Source organism: Delphinapterus leucas, chromosome 15 (assembly GCF_059928025.1).
Source record: "Delphinapterus leucas isolate spDelLeu-1000000601 "Yukka" chromosome 15, BTC_Dleu_Yukka2, whole genome shotgun sequence".
Lineage (NCBI taxonomy): Eukaryota > Metazoa > Chordata > Mammalia > Artiodactyla > Monodontidae > Delphinapterus > Delphinapterus leucas.
The window spans coordinates 6,921,726-6,947,727 of record NC_143143.1 but is presented as its reverse complement, the minus strand read 5'-3'; the positions used below and the strand labels follow the sequence as shown (position 1 = coordinate 6,947,727).

The window sequence follows — 26,002 nt, the reverse complement described above, 5'->3', positions numbered from 1 at the left end:
ACCTAATAGGAAATTTCAGTGAGAGGAGGGTAGGAAGGCTGGGCGCCCCTGAGGGTCACTAGTAAATAGCCTTGCAAGTAGCTACAGGCCCAGGAGCCAATGGGCTTGAGGCTGTGGGCTTGTGGGAAGGAATACACCTCCCATTTTTCTCTGGCTTCTTCAGCGTCGTTAGGATGTAAGGGGAGGAAAGGAAGGTGAGTTCAGCCAGCAGCCACGGGAGCTGCTGGCACCTCCCACCGTCTCTCCCTCCCCAGACATGATGGAGTCCTGTCTGGGCTTGGCCAAGCGGGGGCAGGAAACTCATAAACTCACGGGAGAGAAAGGGATGGATGGGACGGAGGGGGAAAGTCCACAGAACTTGCTTTTCCTAGATGTCCCAGTGCTCCCAGGCAGCCTCCTTCCTCCCCATCCCAAGTAATCTAGTCCAGAGCCCTGGAGAAGGCCCGTGTTGGGACGTGAGGACGATATTCCCAACTGGGGGGAAAGCATATAGGATCTCCTGGGGTGGAGATTTGTGTGGGGGGTGGGATTCTTACCCACCCAGCCCTTACCTGGTAGAGAGCAGTGGGGGACAGTGTGACCCCTGGGGAAATCTTCCTCCTGATGAATCTTTTTTTTTTTTTGGCCGCGCTGGGTCTTCGTTGTTGCACATGGGCTTTCTCTAGTTGCGGAGAGGGGGGACCACTCTTCGTCGCGGTGCGCGGGCTTCTCATTGTGGTGGCTTTTCTTGTTACGGAGCATGGGCTCTAGGCGCAAGGGTTTCAGTAGTTGTGGCATGCGGGCTCAGTAGTTGTGCCACATGGGTTGCTCCACAGCATGTGGGAAATTCCTGGACCAGGGCTCGAACCTGTGTCCTCTGCAGTGGCAGACGGATTCTTAACCACTGCGCCACCAGGGAAGTCCCCTGATGAGAGTTTTGAGCAAAAATCCCACCTTGGCCCAAAAAAAAAAAAAAAAGAAAAAAAAGGGACTTCCCTGGTGGTCCAGTGGTTAAGAATCCGAGTTTCCATTGCTGGGGGTGCAGAACTACTGGTTGGGGAACTAAGATCCCGCATGCCACGTGGCACAGCCAAAAGAAAAAAAAATCTCGCCTTGGCAGCTCGGTGCTTTATGTCCACCTAGAGGGGTGGGATAGGGAGGGTGGGAGGGTGATGCAAGAGGGAGGGGATATGGGGATATATGTATATGTATAGCTGATTCACTTTGTTATACAGCAGAAACTAACACACCATTGTTAAGCGATTATACTCCAGTAAAGATGTTAATTAAAAAAAAAAAGCTCGCCTTGGACACCTTGCCCTCCTGTCCCCATCAGAGCCCAAGCACTTCCCCTCCCCCAAGGCTGCTGGACTCCATGAGGCAGAGGTGGTAGGGCTATAGGTGGGCCCAGCTGGGACCAGGAGTCTTGATTTTCAAATCCCACCCATCCTAATGGGGCGGGGGCCCCTGGAAGTGTGGGGAGCAAAGGAGAGTGCTGGTCCCAGATGCCCCTGCTCTATTCTCAGTCCTGCCTCATCTCCCCTCCACCCCTTCATCATCAGGTTTCCTGAAAATGTCAGATCTCTTCTTTTTCCCTGGGATCCCTCCACAGTCTATTCATCACACAGCAAAACATGTCACTGCCTTGCTTAAACCTTCCAGTGGCTTTCCATCGCCCTTGGAACAGAACCCAAACTGTCCCCTTTGTTTAAAATGCCCTTCTCTCAGATCTTGTCATGGTGGGCTCCTTGCCCCTCTGGCTTCTGTACAGACGTCGCTATGTCTTTGTGGACTCTTGCCCTGACCACCGGACCTACAGATTGGGAGAGAGCCACTGTCAAGGTCATCCTCTATCTCTCACCATGTTTTATTTTTTCATAGTACTTAACAGTACCTGAAATTATCATAGTGATTTGTTTACCAGTACACTTGGGTGGCAGCAGTGGAATGCAGTAGTTAAGAGCATGGGAAGTGGTTTAAGCGAACACTTCCTTGATGTGTAATCTTGGGTAAATTGGTTAACCTCTCTGAGCCTCGGTTTCCTCGTTTGTGAAGTGGGGCATGGTAGTAGTACTGGTGTCATAGGTCTGTCGTGAGGGTCAGGGAGATGATGACTGGCACACCGTAAGGGCTCAGTAAACGTTATGTGCTATTATGATGCTAATGGTTATGATCTATGGTTTTTGATTATTATCTCCGTGGCCTAAAACAGCGCTGAATGAACCAGAAAGTAAACCTTCCCCTAGTGTGTGGGAAGCACTTTCCAAACAGCTCTCTGGTGGAGGGAACGCCAGTTTTGGAAGTGACAAAGAATGGCATGTGCCGTGAGTAACAGGAAGAGTACTTGAGAGAGAGTCAGGAGATCCTGGTCCTGGTCTCAGTATTGCTGCCACTTTGCTGTGGGACTCTGGTGAATCCCTCTCCTTCTTTGGGCCTCAAGCTCTTCAGATAAAATGATGGGTTGAAACGGCTGGTTGATCTGTCCCCAGCCAGCTTCCAGGGGGTTCCAGTCAGGTCCTGTGCTCCCTTTATCCACTGTATGCTTTTCAGTGTTGGGGACACATGGTGCCTTTAGCTCCCTCAGCTCTGCTTGCTAACAGTTCAAAGCTGCCACAGAGAGAGTTGACCCAGGGTAAAATATTCTTGGTTTAAGCCTTTGAACCCAGAGACAAAGTCCCAGCCCTGGACACTGGATCATCTTTCTACCCCTGTCCTTCCCTCCCCTTCAGCCTCATCCACGTTCGTATTTGAGCCCTGGGGGAGGAGAGCGAGTCCTGAGCCCCACTGTGGGCTGGGCAAAGGCATGAAGGTCTTGGCCTCAGACACGCAGGCAGGGTGTGTGTACAGCTGGAAGTACACACATGGATGTGCCTGTGTGCACTTGTGGGTCTCTGTAATATTTTAACTTGTTCCTGTTTTCCTCTCAGGAGTGGCAGGACTGCGATTAATTAGAGGAAAAGGTTGTAGGATGGCAGGGCTGGCATTCTCTACCCTCTACCTAAGGGAAGATGTCACCTGTCAAATGAGATATTAGTCTCTAGGACTGTTGTAGGGCTAGCTTCCTTTGTCTACCCCCTCCCCCCAAAATAGGCACATGGTCCCCCAGGACTTGAGGGAGGAGGGGGATGAGAGGGAAGCACCTTTGGGATTCAGAGGGCTGGAGCTCTTCCAAGGGGCCAGGAGGGCTGCAGGCCTGGGAGCAGGTGTTTCTGGTCGTGGCCTCATGCTGAGTCCTTTGTCCCCTGGGTCGTTGCTGCCCAATTTGCCAGCGCTGTCTACTCCTTACTGGAGCTGCCTATCTGCTCACTGGGTCAGTCTGTGGGGACAGGGTAGACTGGCTGGTAAGACCTCCAGGGGAGGGGCTCTTTTCTTCCCTTTTCTGTCCTCTTTGTTTCAAAAGCTGAGCCTACCTGCCCCACACCTGTCTCCCAGCTCACCTGGGATGCTGTGTCTGTCTCCCTGCTAAAGCTGAGTCCTGGCCTGCCAATCTCCCTTTCCCTCAGTTCCTCCTGGAGCAGGTGGCTGCAGAGGGGCAGGTTTTGGAAGGCGGGGATTGGTCTTTTTGTGTTGAAGGAGGAGTCTGTGCCTTGTGTAATGAGGTGTGACGTGGGCTGGGCTTGCCCAAGCTGGGGCAGATGGGGCCCTTAAGAAGGTTGGTTCCCAGGGTGCAGGGAGGTCTGCACCACCCTTCTCTGGATTTCTCTCCTCTCCTGTAAGACCCAGTTGTTTTTCTTTTACCGTTTATATGCTCTGACAATTTTTCTAGTCTTTTCTAGAGACCCACAGAGTTTAAGAGTTTGCATTCTGGAGCCAGACTGCTGGGTTTTGAATCCTGGCGCTACCACTTACTAGCTCTGTGGCCTTGGGCAAGGTGCTTAACCTCTCTGTGCCTTAGTCACCTCACCTATAAAATGGAGATGATATGGGAATGATGTGAGAATTTAATGAATGAATGCATTGAAAAAACTTAGAAGAGTACTTGCTACATATTATGTGCTGTATACATGTTTAGTTTTGTTATTATTTCTTTGTCGAGAAACTCTTTAAATGTGAGCGGCATCGGCCCTTTATGATATGAGTTGCAAATATTTTAACATAGTCCTCTGTTTTCTTTTTTTTAAACTTTTATTTAGAAATAACGTGGATTAATGTGCAATCGTCAGAAATAATAGAGCTCTTGTATACCGTTTATCCGGACGTTACTCAGTGATAGCATCTTGCGTAACTGCAGTACAATATCACCGCCAGGAAATTGACATTAATGCACTCCACTGACCTTATCCAGATTGCACCCATTTTACATGTACTTATTTGTGTATGTGTGTGTGTGTATTTAGTTCCGTGTAATTTTATGACATGTAGATTCCTGTGACCACCACCACCACAGTCAAGATACAGAACAGTTCCATCAAAGGGTTATCTTTTGCTGCCCTCTTATATCCTTAGCCATATCTTTCCCTCTCCCCTCCCTAACCTTTGGCAACTACTAACCTGTTCTCCCTCTGTATAATTTTGTCATTTCAAGAATATAATATAAATGGAATCCTGTAGTACATAGCCTTTTGGGATTGGCTTTTTTTCATGCAACATAATTCCCTTGAGATTCATCCAAGTTGTGCATGTATCAATAACATGTTCTCTTTTATTGCTGACTAGTATTCCATGGTATAGTTGTTCCACAGTTTGTTTAACCAGTCAATGAAAGACATTTGGGTTTTTCCAGTTGGGAGCTCTTCCAAATAAAGCTTCTACGAATATTTGTATGCAGATTTTTGTGTAAGTTTTCATTTCATGCACAAGTGTGCAATTGCTGGGTCACAAGTTAAGTGTGTGTTTCATTTTCTTAGAAACTGCCAGGCACTTCCCTGGTGGTGCAATGGTTAAGAATCTGCCTGCCAATGCAGGGGATACGGGTTCGAGCCCTGGCCAGGGAAGATCCCACATGCCGCGGAGCAACTGAGCATGTGTGCCACAACTGCTGAGCCTGTGCTCTAGAGTCCACGAGCCACAACTACTGAACCCGCGTGCCACAACTACTGAAGCCCGCGTGCCTAGAGCCCATGCTCCGCAACAAGGGAAGCCATTGCAATGAGAAGCCCACTCACCGCAACTAGAGAAAGCCTGCGCACAGCAACGAAGACCCAACACAGCCAAAAATAAATAAATACTTTTATAAAAAAGAAAAAAAAGAAACTGCCATACTCTTTTCCAGAGTGGCTGTTTCATTTTACATTCCCATCAGCAACGTGTGAGTAATCCAGTTACTCCGCATCCTTACCAGCATTTGCTCTTATCACTATTTTTAATTTTAGCCATTCTGACAGGTGTGTAGTAATATCTCATTCTGGTTTTAATTTTCATTTTCCTAGTGGCTAATGCTGTTGAACATCTTTTCATTTATGTTCAAATAATTACCATCCGTTTAGCCTCTTTTTTTTTTTTTTTTTTTTGGCTGTGGCACGCAGCATGCAGGATCTTTGTTCCCCGACCAGGGATTGAACCTGTGCCCCCTGCAGTGGAAGCGTGGAGTCTTAACCACTGGACCACCAGGGAAGTCCCCATATAGCCTCTTTAGTAAAATGTCTGTTCATGTGTTTTGCCCATTTTCTGATTGGATTGTTTGTTTGTTTTTTACAGTGTTGAGAGTTTAAAAAAATATTCTTTATATATATATATGTACTTTGTTGGAGATGTTATTTGCAAATATATTCTCCCAGTCTGTAGCTGCCATTTCATCCTCTTAGCAGGGTCTTTCACAAAGTAAAAAATTTTAATTTTGATGAGGTCCAATTTATCAAGTTTTCCTTTTATGGACTGTGCCTTTGGTATCAAGTCTAAGAACTCTTCCCCTAGGTCTAGGTTCTGAAGATTTTCATCTATTTTTTTCCCTATATTTTATAGTTTTGTATTGAAGTCTGTGATACATTTTGAGTTAATTTTTGTATAAGGTGTGAGGTTTAGGGCAAAGCTCATTTTTTTGCTTATGGATGTGCAACTGCTCCAGCACCATTTTTTGAAAAGGTCATCCTTTCTCCACTGAATTCCTTTCACCCCTTTGTCAAAAATCAGTTGGGTCGGGTCTTCCCTGGTGGCGCAGTGGTTGAGAATCTGCCTGCCAATGCAGGGGACACGGGTTCGAGCCCTGGTCTGGGAAGATCCCACATGCCGCGGAGCAACTAGGCCCGTGAGCCACAACTACTGAGTCTGCGCGTCTCGAGCTTGTGCTCCGCAACAAGAGAGGCCGCGACAGTGAGAGGCCCGCGCACCGCGATGAAGAGTGGCCCCCGCTCACCGCAACTAGAGGAAGCCCTCGCACAGAAACGAAGACCCAACACAGCCATAAATAAATAAAATAAAATAAAATAAAATAAAAATTTAAAAAGTTGGATCATATATTCACTTTTCTCTTTAAAACAAAAAATCAGTTGGATCTAATTCTGAGTTCTCTATTCTGTTCCATAGATCTATATGTCTGTCCCTTGCCAATACCCCACTGCCTTGATTACTGAAGTAAGCCCTAACTTCAGGCAGTGTTTCCCCCCACTTTATTCATTTTAGCTGTTATTTTATTTTTCAAATATACAATACAGTATTATTAACTATAGGCACCATGCTGTACATTATATCCCCAGGACTCATTTTATAACTTGAAGTTTGTGCCTTTGGACCCCCTTCACTCAGTTTGCCCACCCCCTACCCCTCTGCCTCTGGCAACCACCAATCTGTTTTCTGTACCTATGAGTTTGGTGTTTTTTAATTTCACATATAGGTGAGATCATACAGTATTTGTCTTTCTCTGTCTGACATTTCGCTTAGCATAATGTCCTCAAGGTCCATCCATGTTGTTGCAAATGTCAGGATTTCCTTCTTTTTTATGACTGAATAATATATACACATTTTCATTATCCATTCATCCACCAATGGACACACTTAGGTTGCTTCCATGTCTTGGCTATTGTAAATAATGCTGCAATTTATTTATTTTTAATTATTTATTTTTGGCTGCATTGGGTCTTCATTGCTGCACACGGGCTTTCTCTAGTTGGGCGAGCGGGGGCTACTCTTCTTGTGGTGCACGGGCTCCTCATTGCAGTGGCTTCCCTTGTTGCTGAGCATGAGCTCTAGACGTGTGGCCTCAGTAATTGTGGCTCGCGGGCCCTAGACTGCAGGCTCAGTAGTTGTGGCACACGGGCTTAGTTGCTCCACGGCTTGGGATCTTCCCGGACCAGGGCTCGAACCCATGGCCCCTGCACTGGCAGGCGGATTACTAACCACTGCGCCACCAGGGAAGCCCAGTGTTTTTATTTCTTTTGGACAAATCTCCAGAAGTGGGATTGTTGGATCATATGATAGTTCTATTTTTTTTTTTTTTTAATTTTATTTCTTTGGCCATGCCACGAAGCTTGTGGGATCTTAGTTTCCTGACCAGGGATCGAATCCAGGCCCACGGCAGTGAAAGCACCAAGTCTTAACCACTGGACTGCCAGGGAATTCCCTGGTAGATCTATTTTTAATTTTTTGAGGAACCTCTCTACTCTTTTCTATAATGACTGCACCAGTTTGCATTCTCATCAGTGCACAAGGGTTCCGTTTTCTCCATGTCCTTGCCAACACTTGTTATTTCTTGTCTTTTTGCTGATAGCCATTCCAACAGGGGTGAGGTTATTTTACATTATTTTATTTTATTTTTTACCACACAGATATATTTTTGAAAATTTTTATGGGGTTAGGTAGAGATTTCAGTGTAACTTGGAGCATGTCATCTCTCCACTTAAGATCTTTTCAGGGCATCCTGTAGCATTTAGGATGAAATCCAAACTCCTTGCCTCAGCGCCTGGCTGTGGCCCCTGCCCACCTGCCTGGCCTCATCTCTCCAGGTGTCCCTTTGCAGTCACTTCTGCTGTGCTTGGCTAGTCTCAGTTCATTTCCTCTTGCAAATGCTGATTGTTCTGTCTTGAAAGTGGTTCCCCCACATTTTTCACTTGGCTTGCTCTCATTCCTCCTTCGGATTTAGTCTCTAGCTACCTCAGAGAGAGGTGCCTTCCCTGAATTCCCGTCCCCCTGTGCCCTGGGCTTTGTTCAGGGCTGTGTCCCAGAGCTCACCTCAGCACAGTGCCTGGCATGCACAGGGGAATAGGGTTTGGGGTAAGGAAGGATGACTCAGGTAGGTAGTATGTACCCCTGGGTCCTAGTCTGCCCACCCGATGGGGTCAGGCTCCTTCCGTTTGGCGTCGTGTCTCTGGCCCCCCAACTGTCCTCCCTTTCCAGGCTGTGCTCCCCTCCCCAAGGGAATCTTTAAGACCCAGGAGCCAGTGAGGAGAGGCAGAAAGCTGGGGGCTGCGAGGAAGAGGCAGAGGAGAATGAGCACAGCCCCGAAGGGCTGCTGACCCCTGTCTCAGGCCTGCTCCACAGAAGTAGGGGTTACGGGGTGCCGAAGGAGAAACCCGGCTCTGAAGTAGACAGGAGTAGGAAGTCACAGGTGGGACTCCTCATCCGTAACAGCCCACCTAGATTTGTTGTCTTCCTCACCACCCTGTCCTTCACCTGAGGGCCCCCTGAGATGTGCTATGCAACTCTCCACCCCGTCAGCAGCTGTGGCTTGACCTGTGTGTCCCTGCCCCCAAGGAAAGGCTTCCCCTGGGGCCTGTCGGGGCAAAACCTCCAGGCAGGAGTGACCAGGTGCCCGGGCACCTGTGTGGCACCCCTCCCCCCCTTTTCCTCTCAGGACCCCATGGTCCTGCCTCCCTCCTGCTCTTCCTGTAACAGCCAAGTGTCCTTCCTTCTCCTAGTCCCCGCGATCTAACCAGGAGACTCTGGAGCCGATCAGAGAAAAGTCAGGGCAACTTCCACTCCAATGTGAGTGGGAGCGAAGGAACGAGGGGTCAGGACCACGTGAGGAATAGGCTTCTCTGTCTTCTCTTCATGAACTCTCTGGGCAGAAAAACTGGTACCCAGCAAAGACAGTTCCCTGAACCTAAGGCAATGCGGGAGGGGGGCTTCAGAGCCCCATCCTGCACTTCTCAGCAGTGCATGGGAGGCTGAGCCAGCCCAGCCTTTGGATTCAGAAAGACCTGGTTCAAATCCTGCCCTTCCTGGCTGTGTGACCTTGAGCAAGTGAGTTAACTTGTCTGAATCTCACTTTCCTTATCCGGGAAAAATGGTAAATATTTATTTCACATGGCTGTATGAATGTGAAGCGCCTTGCACAGGGCTTGGTACCCAGTGAATTGACAACAGGTGAAAACTCTTCTCCAAAATGTATCATTAAAGAAGTGGTTCTCCCAGTGTGGTCCTGGACCAGCAACATCAGCGTCCCCGGAGACAGGTAGAAATGCAGACTCTCAGACCCCACACCTCCTGAATCAGAAACTCTGAGGATGGGGCCCAACAGCCCATTTTAACAAGCCCACTGAAGTTTGAGAAGTGCTGCCACTTCGAATGAGAATGTGGACAATGAGATTCTGAAGCTTAGAAGACATCAGAACCACCTGGAAGCTTGTTAAAAATACAGATTCCTGGCCTCAAAGCCAGAGACTGAGGTGGGACCTGGGAATCTATATTTTAACCTGCGGTTAGTTTGATGGGGGACCCTGCACCAGAGGCTGCCCTGGGGGAAGGTCATGGAAGCCGCTTCGAGTCATAGAAGGCTCCAGCCTGGGGAGCTGAGGGCTTCCCGTGGGTGAAGAAGGGGATTTCAAGCTGGAGAAAGGAGGAATTTGGACTTTACCCTAAAGTCCCTGTGGAACGGGGAGGAGTAGTGCCCAATGAGGGAAGGGCGTGCCCTCCGTGGACACCTACCCAACCCCGTGACGTCACCCCACGAGCCGGGACCCCTTGCGCTCCGAAGGGGCGTGGCCTCTGGGAAGGGGGGGGTCTCTCCCGCCTCCGCCCTCGGTCTAGTCGGACCTCCCTTCACGACAGGTGGGTGCGGGTGGGGAGAGGCCTGGCCCGAGGGCACCGAGCGCAGGGTGGGACCTGTGGGGGCGGAGGGGTCACCGGGGCGGCCGCCGAGCTGGGGCACCTGGAAGACCGGTTGCCTCGCGGTCCTGAGCTCCGGGGGCGCTGCGGTGCGCGGACGCCGGTACTCCCGCGTCGTCTCCGTGGCCGTCTCGCCGAGCCTCACTGGGCCTCGGGTTTGGGAGCTCGCAGCAGCCTTGCGGGGACGGCGGCGGAGCTGCGGGTGGCCTCGTGTTGGTGTCCGCGAACAGGGAGAAGTACCATCGTGAGCCCTTGAGCCCCGATCGAGGGGCCGGCTCCCCCCGCAGCCCCGACGGCGTTAGCCGATGGAGGATTATGGAGGAGCTCCTACCCCGTATCCTTAAACACTCAGGGTCACCCGTGGTGACACGGGCCATTGGAGACACTGGTTTCACGGGACAGCTAATCTCTAGTTAAAACAACTCCTCAACAAGCTAGTGAAACCATGTCCTTTGGCCTGGAACAGCCGGCCTCTCTCTCCCTCTTTCCCTCTCTCTGTGTCCTGCTCTTGTTGCCAAGTCCACCACCATCGGGGCACTTACTTCATGTCCAGCGAGATTTGCATCAGCTTCTCATTTAATCCTAAGGGCAGGCCGTCCCTTAGGCCCTAAAGGCATCACCCCCCCCCATTTTCCAAATCAGTAAATTGTGGTTTAGAGGGGTTCAGTAACTTCGGCAAGTTTCCAGTTAGTGCTCTGAGAGTGAAAAAATGTCTGCCAGGCCGGTGCCCTTGTCACGGACCACTGCTTTCCCCACCTCTCTGATTGGACCCAGGGGTCCCTCCTTCTCTCTCCCGGAGGCCCCCTCCTCCATCCCTCTGCTTGCCATTGTGCAGGTTGTACACTGAACAACTCCACAGTCGACAGATGTATAGAACCATTAGGGCAATTTTCCATCAGATGGCAGTAAAGAGCTTTGAGGAAGGGGCACACTTTTCTCATTTGCACAAAGTCTCCTTCTAGGCTGCCCTGCTGTCCCTGCAGCCATCTCCTCACGTTTCTTTTTCCTCTCCCTGGCACAGAACTTGTTCCTGGTGGGGGATCTGACCTCATCCACCCCTTTAGCTCTCATTGCACCCACTTCATGCTTCTAGGGTTTTCTCTCCTGCCAAGGAGCAGCTGATCTTCAGCATCCAGCACCCCCCAAACCTGCCACTTCTGAGCTGTATCAGGAGACCTGCTGCTTCCTGCTCTGTCTGGTAGGCCTGGCTGTTGTGGGCATGCTCTCTCTACGCAGTCATCCTGAGCTGCTGCTGCTGCTGGGAGTGAGGCTGGTGGAGGCTGGATGGGGAGTGGGGGATGCTGGAGTCCTGGGGAGAAGTGGAAGTCCTGGATAGGAGAGAGGAAGGGGCTGGCTGCAGGAGATGCCAAGGAGAGGGGACTAGCCCCTGGTAGTGGCAAATGACTGAAATAAGTGTGTGTGTGTGTGTGTGTGTGTGTGTGTGTGTGCTGTTGGGGAAAGGGATGTATTGTCTGAAACAGAAGGTGCTCAGAGATCAACTAGTATAGCTCCCCTCCCCCCATTTTACAGATGAGGAGACTGAGGCCCAATGAGGAAAAAGATGGTGTTGCTGGGGGTCTGGGGATCCTCTGATTTCTGGTCCCAGGCCCAGTCCTCTGTCTAATGTGAGTCCCTCCTACTCCTCTCCCTGTCCCCCAGGGGCAGACTTTGGACCTGGGACTGTAGATGTGGTCTCAGTGCTGTGGTCACAGCACACTGCTGATTGGTGTCAAAAGGCCTCTTTCTCTACCGATTTCACTTCCTGCTAGACTACCCAGTCCCCGCCTGCAGCCTCCTCTGTCCCTCCAGCCCAGAATCAACCCAGCCTCAACCCTTTTTTGCCCAAGTAGCAGCCTTTCTTCGGCCTGGGATGCCAGCAGGAAATGTACTGGGCATTTGGGGGTTCTCTCAGGTTGAAGGACTGACACCATGTGTGTGGGGAGTACCTTGCAGAAAGGGGGCTGGTTCCTGATTCCTAGGTCTCTGCTAGCAGCCTACGTTTCCTAAAACTTAGTGTCTAAGGCTTCAGTTTCTTGAGTGCCCTTCCTGGTTGCCACGGCAGCCTGACACTTGCTGAGTATGACTGGTGACCAGCTGGGTGGCCACCCCCAGAAGCTTAAGATCTTGGGGGCCCCTGGGTGGGCATGGCTGGATGTAGACCTACCCGCATCAACTTCTCCACACAACAGGCCGCCCCATGGCCACCCCTCCCCCCCTGTGCTGTCATGGCTCCTGCTTCCTTCCACACAGAGGGACTCACAGGGGGGCCAGTCATTCCTCTGTAATCCCAACACCAGGCTCCCCTCTCCAGTGCCCCCAACACTCCACCTGTCTCCCACCACCCACCCTTTCTCCTCCTGCCTTTGCCCTGGTTTCCCTTGGCAACTCTCTGGAGCCTGGAGAAGCCCTCAAAGGAAAGATGGTCCTTGATGGCCAAATCCTTCCCACCACAGGGCCTCCAATCCCAGCCCTCCAAGGATGGGGATGCTGCCAAGGTGAAGGTGTGGGTGAGATCCTGGGGGACATGGTGGCCTGAGCCTGAGGGGCAGCCCAGACCTTTCCTTCAGCTATATTAGTTTTCTGAGGCTGCAGTAACACATCGCCGCCAACTTGGTGGCCTAAAACGACAGAAATTCATTCTTTCAGGGTTCTGGGGGCCAGAAGTTGGAAATCAGTTTCACTGAGTTGAAATCAAGCTGTGAGCAGAGCTGTGCTCCCTCCAGAGGTTCTAAAGGAGAATCCATTCCTTGTTTCATCCAGCCTCCGGTGGGTGCTGTCCCTCCAATCTCTGCCGTTGTCACATTGTCTCTTTTTCTTCTGTATCAAGTGTCCTGCTGCCTCCCTCTTTTAAGGGTAATTGCGACTGAACCTGACGTCTTTGAGAGGTCACTTATTACACCAGCCTTCCGCCAAATACGCACGTAAGTGTTGATCGCTTCGTCCAGCGGTCCCCAACCTTTTTGGCACCAGAGACCGGTTTCGTGGAAGACGATTTTTCCACCAGCGGGGGGTGGGACGGTTCAGGAGGTAATCTGAGCAATGGCGAGCGATGGGGGCCACAGATGAAGCTTCGCTCGCTCGCCTGCTGCACACTTCCTGCTGGGCGGCCCTGTTCCATTACCGGTCTGCGACCCAGGGGTTAGGGAGCCCTGGCTTAGTCTACAAGTTGTGGGAAACAGCCAGGAAAGGAGTTGAGAAGTAAGGAGGAGAGGTCCCAGGATCAGCTCTAGGCCAGACTCTCAGTAGCTTCCAGGTAGGCTCACCTGGGGGTGGGGATGAGGGGCGTGAAAGACCAGAAGGGCGATTGCATTTCTCCCCAAGTTGTGCAAACAGAACTTGCCTAAAGGCCTCCTTCATGCCACCTGCCCTGCTCTCAGGTTAGGAAGCACTAGGGATTGTGGGTAAGAGCCTGGGCAGTCACACAGACCTGGGTGTAGACCAACACCTCACCCATTACCAGCTGTGGTTCTTAAAGTGTGGACCAGGGGCCAGCAGCATCAGCATCTCCTGGGAGTTTATTAGAAACACAATTTCTAGGGCCCCACTCCAGATGTACTGAATTAGAAACTCTATGGTGGAGCCCAGCACTGTGTTCAACAAGATCTCCAGGAGATTCTGATGCGTGCTGGAGTTTGAGAGCCACTGTCTTAGACTCCTCAAAAATGTGCATGATGGCGCCCACAGCAAACACACAGGGATTGGTAGGATTAAACAGAGCTGTGTCCACAGAGGACTTAACTGCAGCCCTAGATTTTCAGAGTAGGTGCTCAGTGCATATTTGTGGGATGAATGAAAGAGCTTTACAATGAGTAATGGAATACAAGTGGTGTGGTTTTCATTCACTCAGCAAACGTTTACTGAGTGCTAGGTCCTCCCTGGGGCAGTTTTGAAGGTGATTCGCTCCAGCCCAGTACACAACTGAGAGAAGGTAAATTGATAGTCTCAATGCGGGGTGAGAAATGCCCCAGCTGAGGGATGGTCAGATGTGCTGAGGGAGCCCAAAGATGGAAGGAAGGAAACCATTGTTGACTTAGGTGCTTTCACACATGCATTATCTTTTTAGATGTACGAAAAGAGCCTTAGAGTGTAGTCCCATTTCCTGTACCTACTTGCTGTGTGACTTTGAGCAAATCACTTGGCCTCTTTGTAGGCGGATGTATTTCCCCATCTGCAAAATGGGGATGATAATACCACACAGGGTTTTGTTTCAAGCAGTTAGCATAACCCCTAGCATATAGTGGGTTCTGAAAGATGTTAAGTGTCTTCTTGTAATCCTCCCAGCAATCCTGTGATGTAGGTGTTACGTTTACTTTTTAAAGTCTCAAAGGAGCTAAATGTGCTAGAAACCTAGGCCAATGTCAGTTACTGCAATCTGGCCCAACTTTAGCACTGAGCTCCCTGGCAGCCACAGAAAAGGAGGAAAAGTGATGGCTACCTGGAGAGCTGCTTAATTTACATAACAAAAGGAGACCACCTGGCTCCTTGGGGGACCCTCAGCAGGGCTACTACCCCCAGGCTGGCTGTCTCACCTGCCCTCCCTCCCGCTCCAGTTCCCAGCTAGTGTGGTGGTTGGCTTGTGGGGAGCAGAGTTGTTTCAGTGAAGGCGCATGTGAGTCAGATTCAAGGGGAGGGAACGTGCGCTGCGCCTCTCAATGGAAGGAATGTCAAAGAATTTTGGGCCAATTAAAAAAAAAGTCATCATATTAGTCAAATCCTAAATTGTCAGAATCAGGGATAGTGTTTAAAACCTGAAAAGAATACTTTTTTCTCATTTGGCAAATATTTATCTTCTCTCTCTGTGGTGGGCCTGTGCTGGGCTCTGGGGAACATGGCCACCCTCTTGCCTGAGCATAAATGGCGGGTGGGGAGAGGAAGGCTGGGCACCACACAGAGGAGGGTGCCTTGGGCTCAGGCCCTGCCTCTGCACCTACCAGCTGCTGGCCCTGGGTCAGTTTTTTCATAGACTCTAAAATCCCCTCTGCATTGCAGGTCCTGGGAGAGGGCTCAGTCTGGGCCTGGGCACCTCTTGGGGGCAGCTTAGGGGAGGTGGGGAGAGTGTGGAGGCAGAGACACAGGTTGAGATAAAGGGGAAGAGTTTGGGGAGCTGGGTCAGACTTTGACAAGGGAGGGTGGTGGTCTGCGGAGGCTGGGACCACCCCGTCCCAGTAGTTTTTGGGGAGGAGAGTCCTATTGCCCCACCCAAGCTTCCCATAGCCTCAGCAGCGGTGGACACCAGTGGACTCTGGGCCAGGGTTCCCTCTCCACCATCTTGGAACCTCCTGCAGCCTCAGGACCAAGGCAGGACCTCAGAGCTTCAGTTCCCTCTCAGGCCTTCTCCCTTTTACCCCCGGCCCTGGTCCCTCCTCAAGTTTCTGCACAGCTGCCCAAGCTGAGGTTATTGCTGGGGAACGTGGCCCCCGCCTCTTAGTCACTTAATGATGTCCCAGCCCCCAATACCTTGTCTCTGCCCCCCTTGACCCCCCCCCTCCCGTCTCTCCTCTTCGCCTAGAGCACCTCTCACCCCTACCTGGAAACTTTATGTTTCCCATCCCTCCCAGCATTCCCCCTCCTCTCCTTCCCCCCGCCCCCCACCCTGTCTTTTCCTGTTGGGTTGACATTTGGCAGATGGTCCTGGGACCACGGCAGAGAGTGGAGTCAGAGGGACTCTGATCCTTCTCTTCCACCAGCCAGCCTCGGGCTGTGCAAAGACCTCACAGCAGCATCTCCCTGTTTGACCTAGAGGTTTCCGCGGAATCACCCTTCACCCTAGGGATCCCCCAGCATATCCTGTGTGCCCTCCCTCATTGAGTAGCAGACTGCCCCCATCCCATTTTTTTGAGGTGCCGACTCTCAGCCAGGCAGAGATCTGTTAGGACCTGTATCCTAGGTTAAGGCCAGCAGTTTACCATGTGTCCCTCTGCATAGTTAAATTTCCCCTACCCATGGCCCCATCTTCCTGGTTTATGGCCACATGTTTTGTGGCTCTAACCTCACCCACCTTGCTCATGGCCTCTATCCCCTTTCTTGTAGCTCCAGTGGTTTTTGACCAGCCTCTCCCCAGGCTCTTTTAGACCCTAACCAATGGGCATCAACTTCTGTTCCCTATGTTGACATCAAGGACATCCCCTCCCCAGCAAGCCCAGGCTCGCAATCCAATACTCTCCCCTTTGCCAAGCCCGACTCCACTGAATTCTCCATACCTCCAACCCTGAGAATCTGTTTCTCTCTGTTTTCCTAGTGTCATCCAATTTCCCCTTCTTCATTCTCTACCCCACCCAGACTGTGGACAGCTTCTTCCGAATGAGACCTTATTCCCTACCCTCAACTCTCCATCCCAGAAGCTGATCTCATCCCATATCCCTGGAGACTCAGACATAAGGGGTGTCATCCTGGCCCTCCTGTTCCTTTCCCTGCTTCTGGAGGGGCCAGGCCGAGGTGCTCAGAGTCAGTGCGTTGGCGGGCAGCCGGACCTGTGCCCTCGCCTCCAGGTGTCGGTCTGTTCCTTCTGGGTTGGGAGAAAGGAGTGGAGGGCTCAGGCCCTCTGCTGGGGGGTGGTTTACCCTGCCAACCCCTGAGATTAGGTAGGATGGGAAAGTACACTGGGGCTGGGAGCCTGGACGTGTGTGTGGCTGAGGGGTGGGTTACAGCTGTTGAAGTGCAAGGTCAGCCACTCCCATCCTCCAGCATCCCCTGTGTGACAGGGACACAGTGAGGAGGTGTCTCTGGGTTGACCCCTCGGCAGCAGCCAGTTTGGGAGTGGGAGACGGGAAGTGAGGGGTCCCTGCACATGGGGTTTGCAGAGGGTGGTGGTGGAGGGTTGCTGCCTCATCTCTTTGATGTGTCTGGGCCCTATTGGAGGGCGCTTTCCTGGATGGAACCATGGCTCTTCCCCTGCCTTCTCAGCTGGGGCGGGTCTTCCTAGCTGCCTGCTGCCATGGTCCCAGTCACACCACTGTGCTGGATGCATGCTGGTACCACTCAACAGCATGGTCCCTTGAAGGACCTCTGGCCCTGTCCTGTCTGCTGTCCCACCTTAGCCCACCTATAGTGTCTGGCCCAGCAGAACCTCAGGGATGACCCTGAATGACCCCTTCCAGCACCTAGCCTTGTCTGTCCCAAGCCAGGATCCGTGTCTGGGATTGCCTGTCCTAGATGACTAAAGGGAGCACCACTACCTGGTGAGTGTAACCCATCAAGACAAAACCCAAGAGCCCGAAGCATGACCTCTTCCTGGGGGTCTTCTTGTGCTCCTTTCCCTCTTCCTTCAGCACTGTTTCTTCTCTCCTCTCCCACCCTCCCCAGGATGGGAAGTGATGCAGAGGTGGGACCTCCCCAGCCTGGAGAGTGGAGGGAGGGGCTAGTTGATGAGGGCTCGGGCAGGGCCCCCTCACTTGGCAATCTCAGTTAACGGGGTTCGGGGAAGCTTCTCTGTTTCTCCTCCCCTTTGCTTTGAGTAGGTGGGGTGTGTGTGTCAGTTCCTGGACCACATTTACAATCTCTCTCCTCACTCCCTCCTCCTGGGTTCCCCCTTCACACTTTCTACTGCGCCTAGTCAGGGCTTGGTTTTTCTGTGGTGTGTAACTGGAATCCATCTTTGCAGAAGAGGGTCCAGCTCTAGAACATGCCGCCACGAGGGGACTCTGAAGTTCAGGATAGAGAAGGAATCTTCCTTGCTTATCAGTTCCGTCTTAAAGGGGGGACTTTTTTTTTTTAGAGAGGAAGAGCGACATCAAATTGTATTAACATAAATATGTACATGATAATTTAAAAAAAAAAAGAGCACAAGTAATTCCAGCCAAAAAAATCCTAGGCAGAGTGGAGGTTGGACTGAGACCCCTCATTCCCTCACCTCCACTTACCCATCCTCATATTCATATTGTTTCTTTGAAGTTGTTCGGTGAGATTTACACTACTTGGAGGCCCATAACATAAGCTAGCAAACAGAATGGCTTGGGGTTTTTTTGGCCCGTGCTGCATAGCTCGCGGGATTTTAGTTCCCCAGCTAGGGATCAAACCCAGGACCCCGGCAATGAAAGCGCCAAGTCCTAACCACTGGACCGTCAGGGAATTCCCGGGAATGGCTTGTTTTAATCTCTGTATCCAGGCCTAAGAAGAGGTAGTGGCCAGATTTCTAAAAAATGTTCTATAGTTATTCTTTTTGCTTAAAAATCAATTATTTAATTAATTATTTTTAACGAAATACAGTTGATTTACAATGTTGTGTTAGTTTCAGGTATACAGAAAAGTGATTCACTTATACGTACATTCATTCTCTTTACATTCTCTTCAATTATAAGTTATTATAAGATACTGAGTATAGTTCCCTGTGCTATATAGGCTATACAGTAGGTCCTTATTGGTTACCTATTTTATACATAGTAGTGTGTATATTTTAATCCCAAACTCTTAATTTATCCACCTCCCTTTCACCTTTGGTAACCATAGTTTGTTTCCTGTGTCTGTGAGTCTATTTCTGTTTTGTGAATAAGTTTATTTGTATCATTTTTATAGATTTCACATATAAGGGATATCATATGATATTTGTCTTTCTCTGTCTGACTTACTTCACTTAGTATGATAATCTCTAGGTCCATCCATGTTGCTGCAGATGGCATTATTTCATTCTTTTATATGGCTGAGTAATATTCCATTGTGTGTGTGTGTATATATATATATATATATATATATACCACATCTTCTTTATCCATTCATCTGTTGATGGACACTTAGGTTGTTTCCATGTCTTGGCTGTTGTAAATATTACTGCTATGAACATTGGGGTGCATGAATCTTTTCGAATTATGGTTTTCTCCAGGTACATGCCCAGGAGTGGGATTGCTGGATTATATGGTAGCTCTATTTTTATTTTTCTAAGGAACCTCCATACTGTTCTCCATAGTGGCTGTATCAATTTACATTCCCACCAACAGTGTAGGAGGGTTCCTTTTTATCCACACCCTCTCCAGCATTTACTGTTTGTAGACTTTTTTTTTTTTTTTTGCGGTACGCGGACCTCTCACTGTTGTGGCCTCTCTCGTTGCGGAGCACAGGCTCCGGATGCGCAGGCTCAGCGGCCATGGCTCACGGGCCCAGCCGCTCCGCAGCATGTGGGATCTTCCCGGACCGGGGCACGAACCCATGTCCCCTGCATTGGCAGGCGGACTCTCAACCACTGCGCCACCAGGGAAGCCCTATTTGTAGACTTTTTGATGATGGCCATTCTGATTGATGTGAGGTGAAGTGGCTGGATTTTAAGACTGAGGAATTGAGTTTACTGAATTCATGGCTAGGGTTCCTGTAGGGCATTTATATCCATCGTCACAGCCCAGGCCTGAGGGTTGGGGGATAGGGTGCAGTTTCAAGTTTCAGCTCCAACACTTCCTGGGTGCCAAAGCTATCTCAGCCTCCTTTAAAAAAAAAAAACCCAATTTTTTTTTTCTAAATCGTAGAAATGTTCTAATATATACAAAAGTAAAGAAAAATATTATGATAAACCCCCATGTACCCATCACCCAGCTTCAACAATCACCCACATTTGGCTAATCTTGTTTCCTCTATACACCCACCCTCACACACTGCCCTTCTTCCCAGCCCCAGCATTACTTTTAATTAAAATTTTTATTGAGATCACTGTAGATTCACTTGCAGTTGTAAGAAATAATACAGAAACATCCCTCGTACACTTTCCACAGTTTTCCCCCATGGTAACTGCTATAGACTGAATATTTGTGTCCCCTGAAAGTTCCTATAATGAAACCTAATCCCCAAAGTGTTGGTATTTGGAGGTAGGGTCTTTGGGAGGTGATTAGTGCCCTTACAAAAGAGACCCCAGAGAGCTCCCTTACCCCTCTCGCCATGTGAGGGCACAATGAGAAGATAGCCACCTGTGAACCAAGAAGTGGTTCCTCACCAGACATGGAATCTGCCAGGACCTTGATCTTGGACTTCCCAGCCTCCAGAACTGTGAGAAATCAAGTTCTGTTGTTTATAGCCACCCAGTCTGTGGTATTCTGTTAATAGCAGCATGAACCGACTAAAGCAGTAACATTTTGCAAAACTATACTATTCTGTGACAACCAGGATGTTGCCATTCACATAATACACCAATCTCATTAACATTTCCCAGTTTTGTACTCGTGTGTATGTGTATGTGTGTGTGTGTATGTATTAAGTTCTAAATAGTTTTTAAAAAATTTTTTAAATTTAATTATTTTTATATTGGGGTATAGTTGATTTACAATGTTGTCTTAGTTTCAGGTGTACAGCAAAGTGGTTCAGTTATACATATACATATACACATTCTTTTTCAGATTCTTTTCCCATATAGGTTATTACAGAATATTGAGTAGAGTTCCCTGTGCTATACAGTAGGTCCTTGTTGGTTATCTACCTTATATATAGTAGTGTGTATATGTTAATCCCAAGCTCCTAATTTATGCCCCCCTCACCTTTCCCCTTTGATAACCATACGTTTGTTTTTGAAGTCTGTGAGTCTGTTTCTGTTTTGTAAATAAGTTCATTTGTATTATCTTTTTAGATTCCACATTATAAGTGACATCATATGCTATTTGTCTTTCTCTGTCTGACTGACTTCACTTAATGTGATAATCTCTAGGTCCATCCATGTTGCTACAAGTGGCATTATTTCATTCTTTTTTTAATGGCTGAGTAGTATCCCATTGTATATATGTACCACCTCTTCTTTATCCATTCCTCTGTCGATGGATATTTAGGTTGCTTCCATGTCTTGGCTATTGTAAATAGTGCTGCTATGAACATTGGGGTGCATGTATATTTTCAAACTATGGTTTTCTCCAGATATATGCCCAGGGGTGGGATTGCTGGATTATATGGTAGTTCTATTTTTTTATTTTATTTTATTTTATTTTTTCTATACGCGGGCCTCTCACTGTTGTGGCCTCTCCCGTTGCAGAGCAAGGCTCCGGACGCGCAGGCTCAGCGGCCATGGCTCACGGGCCCAGCCGCTCCGTGGCATGTGGGATCTTCCCGGACCGGGGCACGAACCCGCGTCCCCTGCATCGGCAGGCGGACTCTCAACCACTGCGCCACCAGGGAAGCCCCTCTATTTTTATTTTTTTAAGGAACCTCCATACTGTTCTCCATAGTGGTTGTACCAATTTTCATTCCCATCAAGAGTGTAGGAGGGTTCTCTTTTCTCCACACCCTCTCCAGCGTTTATTGTTTGTAAACTTTTTGATGATGGCCATTCTGAGTAGTGTGAGGTGATACCTCATTGTAGTTTTGGTTTGAATTTCTCTAATAATTAGCGATGTTGAGCATCTTTTCATGTGCTTTTGGAGCACTGTATATCTTCTTTGGAGAAATGTCTATTTAGATCTTCTGCCCTTTTTTTGATCGGGTTTTTTTTTTGATATTGAGCTGCACAAGCTGTTTGTATATTTTGGAGATTAATCCCTTGTCGGTAGCATCGTTTGCAAATATTTTCTCCCATTCTGTGCATTGTCTTTTCATTTTGTTTATGGTTTCCTTTGCTGTGCAAAAGCTTTTAAGTTTAATTAGGTCCCATTTGTTTATTTTTGTTTTTATTTTCATTACCCTAGGAGGTGGATCCAAAAAGATATTGCTGTGATTTATGTCAAAGAGTGTTCTGCCTATGTTTTCCTCTAAGCGTTTTATAGTATCTGGTCTTACATTTAGGTCTTTAATCCATTTTGAGTTTATTTTTTTGTATGGTGTTAGGGAATGTTCTAATTTCATTCTTTTACATGTAGCTGCACAGTTTTCCCAGCACCCCTTATTGAAGAAACTGTCTTTTCTCCATTGTATATTCTTGCCTCCTTTGTTGTAGATTAATTCTATCCTGTTCCATTGATCTATATTTCTGTTCTTGTGCCAGTACCATACTGTTTTGATTACTGTAGTATAGTTTATAGTATATTTTGAAGTCAGGGAGCCTGATTCCTCCAGCTCCATTTTTCTTTCTCAGGATTGCTTTGGCTATTCAGGGCCTTTTTTGTTTCTATACAAATTAAATTTTTTTGTTGTTCCAGTTCTGTGAAAAATGCCATTGGTAATTTGATAGGGATTGCATTGAATCTGTGGTTGCCTTGGGTAGTATAGTCATTTTGACAATATTGATTCTTCCAATCCAAGAACATGGTATATCTTTCCATCTGTTTGTGTCATCTTTGATTTCTTTCATCAGCATCTTATAGTTTTCAGAGTACAGGTCTTTTGCCTCCTCAGGTAGGTGTATTCCTAGGTATGTTATTCTTTTTGATGTGATGGTAAATGGGCTTGTTTCCTTAATTTCTGTTTCAGATCTTTCGTTGAAGTTCTGTGTAGTTTTATCACCTGTGTAGGTTCCCGTATCCACCACAGTAAAGGAAATGAACAGTTCCAACACCAAAGAAAAACTCTGGGGTTACACCTTTTATGACCACACCCACCTCCTTCCCACCACCTGCATCTCTTCCACTTCATCCCTAACACTTGGCAACCACGAAATCTGTCTTCCATTCCTAAAGTTTTGTCATTTCCAAAATGTCATATAAATGGAACCATATAGCATCTAATTTTTTTGAGTTGACTTTTTTTGCTCAGCATAATAACCTGGCAATTTACCCAAGTCGTTGCATGTTATCAATAGAATGCACCTTTTGATTGCAGATTAGTAAGTACTCTATGGCATTAAGTGAACCATAGTTTAAGTCTTTACCTGTTGGAGGACACTGAGTTGTTTTCAGTTTTTGTCTATTATGAATAAAGCTGCTATGAACATTGGCGTGTAGGTTTTGAAATGCCCAAGGATATGAAATTAGCTACCACATTCTGGAGGCCAAGGGTGCTTACTGGGTCCATCATTGCTTCTAAGGGCTTTTCAGTAGACAGAATTAGTATATGCTTTTAAATTTAAACTAAAATATTCCATGGGTTCATAAGATACTTCCTAAATTCAAGAGTATAGGGAATTTGCATAACATCATTGATTTTATATTTGTATGTCTTTTCTCCTATGCCAAAATTCCAGTTCTGATAACATCAACATAATTATGTTCTATCCTACCCATTTTCACTTATTCCCAACAATATGACTACTGAATATAATTTAAGATTTTATGGCAGTTTAAAATTTTTTTAAACAGCAGTTAATTTTGTCTTTAGGGTAGATTTTTTGGATGTATAGCTAAATTACTGTGTTTTTCAAGTCATTCAGAAGAGTTCCCATCTGTGTAGTTAGTTAGTTCCCATCTGTGTAGTAAATATACATTTAGGTTCATTTGTTTCATCTTGCTTTCAACTTTTAGGGACTGATTTTTAAAAATTAATTTGTATCATATAATCATGTAAAACATATCAGTTTCCAAAGTCAAATATACAAAACAAAGTATACAGATGGTCCCTGACCTGTGATGGTTTGATTTACGATTTTTCAACTTTATGATGGTGTGAAAGCAATACGCATTCAGTAGAAACCGTACTTCAAATTTTGAATTTTGATCTTTTTCCCGGGCTTGCAATGTATGGTACCATACTGTCTTGTGATGCTGGGCAGAGGCAGTGAGTTGCAGCTTCCAGTCAACCTCGTGGTCATGAGGGTAAGCAACGTGATACACTTAAAACCATTCTGTACCCACTTTCAGCACAGTATTCAATACATTACATGAGATATTCAACACTTTATTATAAAATAGGCTTTGTGTTACATGATTCTGTCCAACTATATGCTAAATTAAGTGTTCTGAGCACATTTAAGGTAGGCTAGGCTAAGCTATGATGGTCAGTAGGTTAGGTGTATTAAATGCATTTTCGACTTAACGATATATTTCTCTCAACATAACCCCATCATAAGTGGAGGAAGATCTGCAGTAGAGGAAATGGGCATACTTATTCCTGACTTTAGCAGGAAAGCCTCTAGTTTCACCATTGAGATTCTCGAAAACTTTTTTTGTAAAATATGGGTAATGCCATCCATTCTATCTGATCTTCCACAGCATTTCTTGGAAGATAAAGTATGTGAAAACAAACTGAAAAGTGACACAAAAACATGCCTGTTGACTGTTAACGCATTTTGGGAGAGCCTCAAAAGTCTTGAACCCAATTTAGTACATTTTACAGAAGAAGAGAAACAGAGGCTCACAGAACTGAGAGGGCCTACCCCAAGGAACATTAGGGAATGAGGCGAGAGCTCCCGTTTCCTGCCCTGCAGTCCGGGATAAATCCACGGAGCCTTTTTTTTTTTAAAACTGTACTTATATGCAGATATTTATTTTTTATATAGATGAATATTTTAGTGGATCTTCGAAGGGGAAAAAGTCACAAAAGGCCGCAAACTGAATGAGGCTGCTGTCGCCCAGGCAACCACGGTCACCTAGGAGGGAGCCCGGGGCTGGAGTCAACGAGCCACGCCCTCACTCAAACTGGGGAGCTCCGGTCCGAGTTTGGGGGCGACGGAACACCTGGAGATGCTGTGGAGGCACGGAGTAGGGAGGTCCAGTATGGGGACGCTGGACCGTTAATAGGGAGGACTGACACACTCTGGATTCCAGCGGAGGCCAGGTGGTGACGATTGGATAGGGCAACGACGCTGTAGCGCAAGTTTCTACATGAAAATGGTCCTAATGAGGACCCGTAGAGCTTCCAAGGGCTTCAGCTCTAAAACCCCGGCCTGGGGGCGGGGCAAGGCTTTGTGGGCGGAAGCCTTCCGGGAGGCGGGGAGCGGGGCAACGGAAATGACGCTTAGGCGCACCAATAGGGCGGGGCGGGCGCTAACGGTTTTCGGTAGCGCTGTCTTAGAGGGGCGGGGGAGAGGAGGTGGCGAGTCCGTGTTCCCTGACCCTTGGGCCCCAGCGACCCCGCACCCCTGCAGACACCCCAAGATGATGGTCTGTGAGGAGTCAGAGCTGGAGTCGGTGGAAGGGGGAGAGGCCGTGGCTGACCCAGGGCCACCCCCAGAACCCCGAGCCCCCGTGCCCGGAGCCCCCGTGCCGGAGCCCGGCCTGGACCTGAGCCTAAGCCTGAGCCCTCTGTCCGAGAGCCCCGGGCGCGGGCGGTCCAACTGCAGCCCGGGACGGCGGAAGGGGCGGGCGGACCGGCGGGGCGGGGCCCGCAAGGGGCGGCAGGTGAGCTGGGGGAAGGCCTGGCCGCCAGCCCGCCGACGACCCCGCGCCTACCTCTTCACCGCCCCGCTGTCTGCTTCCAGGTCCGCTTCCGCCTGGCGCCGCCCTCCCCGGTACGGTCCGAGCCGCCGCCGGCCGCCGCCGCCCCGAGCGAGAAGCTCGCGGCGCCGCAGGACCTGGGGACGCCCGCGCAGCAGAGCAGCCTGGCCCTGAGCTTCGAGCTGCAGGCCGCGCGGGCCGCAGCCGGGGGCCAGTTCGATGCCGCGAAGGCCGTGGAAGAACAGCTGAGAAAGTCGTTCCAGACCCGCTGCAGCCTGGAAGAGAGCGTGGCCGAGGGTGAGGGGGGCAGGCGGCCGGCCGGGCGCGGGAGCGGGGGTGCGAGGCGCCGCTCACTTCCGCTCCTGCGGTCTCAGGGCTGAACGTGCCGCGCTCCAAGCGGCTCTTCCGAGACCTGGTGAGCCTGCAGGTGCCCGAGGAACAGGTCCTGAACGCCGCGCTGAGGGAGAAACTGGCGCTCCTGCCGCCGCAGGCCCGAGCCCCGCCTCCAAAGGTGAGGGACCTGGGCTTGAGTCTCCCCTACCCCGTCCCCCCTCCTCCCCAACTGCCAGGGGTTCTGTCCCCTCCCCGAGGGTAACCTTGCTTTGTGCTCCAACTCCAACAGGAGCCACCTGGGCCAGGGCCAGACATGACCATTTTGTGTGATCCAGAAACATTATTTTATGAATCTCCACACCTGACCCTGGAAGGTCTGCCCCCTCTCCGGCTTCAACTCCGGCCCCGCCCTTCAGAGGATACCTTCCTTATGCATCGGACACTGAGGCGATGGGAAGCGTAGACTTGGAGGCTCCCTGGATTGCTAGTTCATATCTTTTTGTTTTTAAACTATGAGAATAAAGTGGTTTTGCTAACAAATGGGACTCTTCTTGGGAGCCTTGAGATGGGGT

General features: G+C 49.1%; 1 protein-coding gene across 2 annotated transcripts; it reads left to right on the top strand.

The window, feature by feature from the left end:
* The first annotated feature begins 10,962 nt into the window (after nucleotides 1-10,962).
* On the top strand, nucleotides 10,963-25,970 carry PPP1R35 (protein phosphatase 1 regulatory subunit 35). 2 transcript variants are annotated; one of them, XM_022587905.3, is made up of 4 exons: nucleotides 10,963-11,155; nucleotides 12,785-12,878; nucleotides 22,261-25,061; nucleotides 25,142-25,589. In XM_022587905.3, the coding sequence occupies exons 3-4, from the start codon at nucleotides 24,546-24,548 to the stop codon at nucleotides 25,475-25,477; spliced, it is 852 nt and encodes a 283-aa protein (XP_022443613.1). In that variant the 5' UTR covers nucleotides 10,963-11,155; nucleotides 12,785-12,878; nucleotides 22,261-24,545; the 3' UTR covers nucleotides 25,478-25,589. The 2 variants fall into 2 exon arrangements, with proteins under 2 accessions (XP_022443613.1, XP_022443611.2); XM_022587903.3 differs by lacking the exons at nucleotides 10,963-11,155; nucleotides 12,785-12,878 and adding an exon at nucleotides 25,720-25,970 and having other exon boundaries at nucleotides 24,721-25,061; nucleotides 25,142-25,394; nucleotides 25,472-25,608.
* Nucleotides 25,971-26,002: the final 32 nt, after the last annotated feature.

What these genes read in the sequence shown, in the direction of transcription:
- PPP1R35 (XM_022587905.3), top strand. Translation starts at nt 24,546, where the DNA reads ATGAAAATGGTCCTAATGAGGACCCGTAGAGCTTCCAAGGGCTTCAGC. An exon ending in GGGCCCGCAAGGGGCGGCAG is followed by an intron (nt 25,062 to 25,141) that starts GTGAGCTGGGGG and finishes GTCTGCTTCCAG; the next exon opens with GTCCGCTTCCGCCTGGCGCC.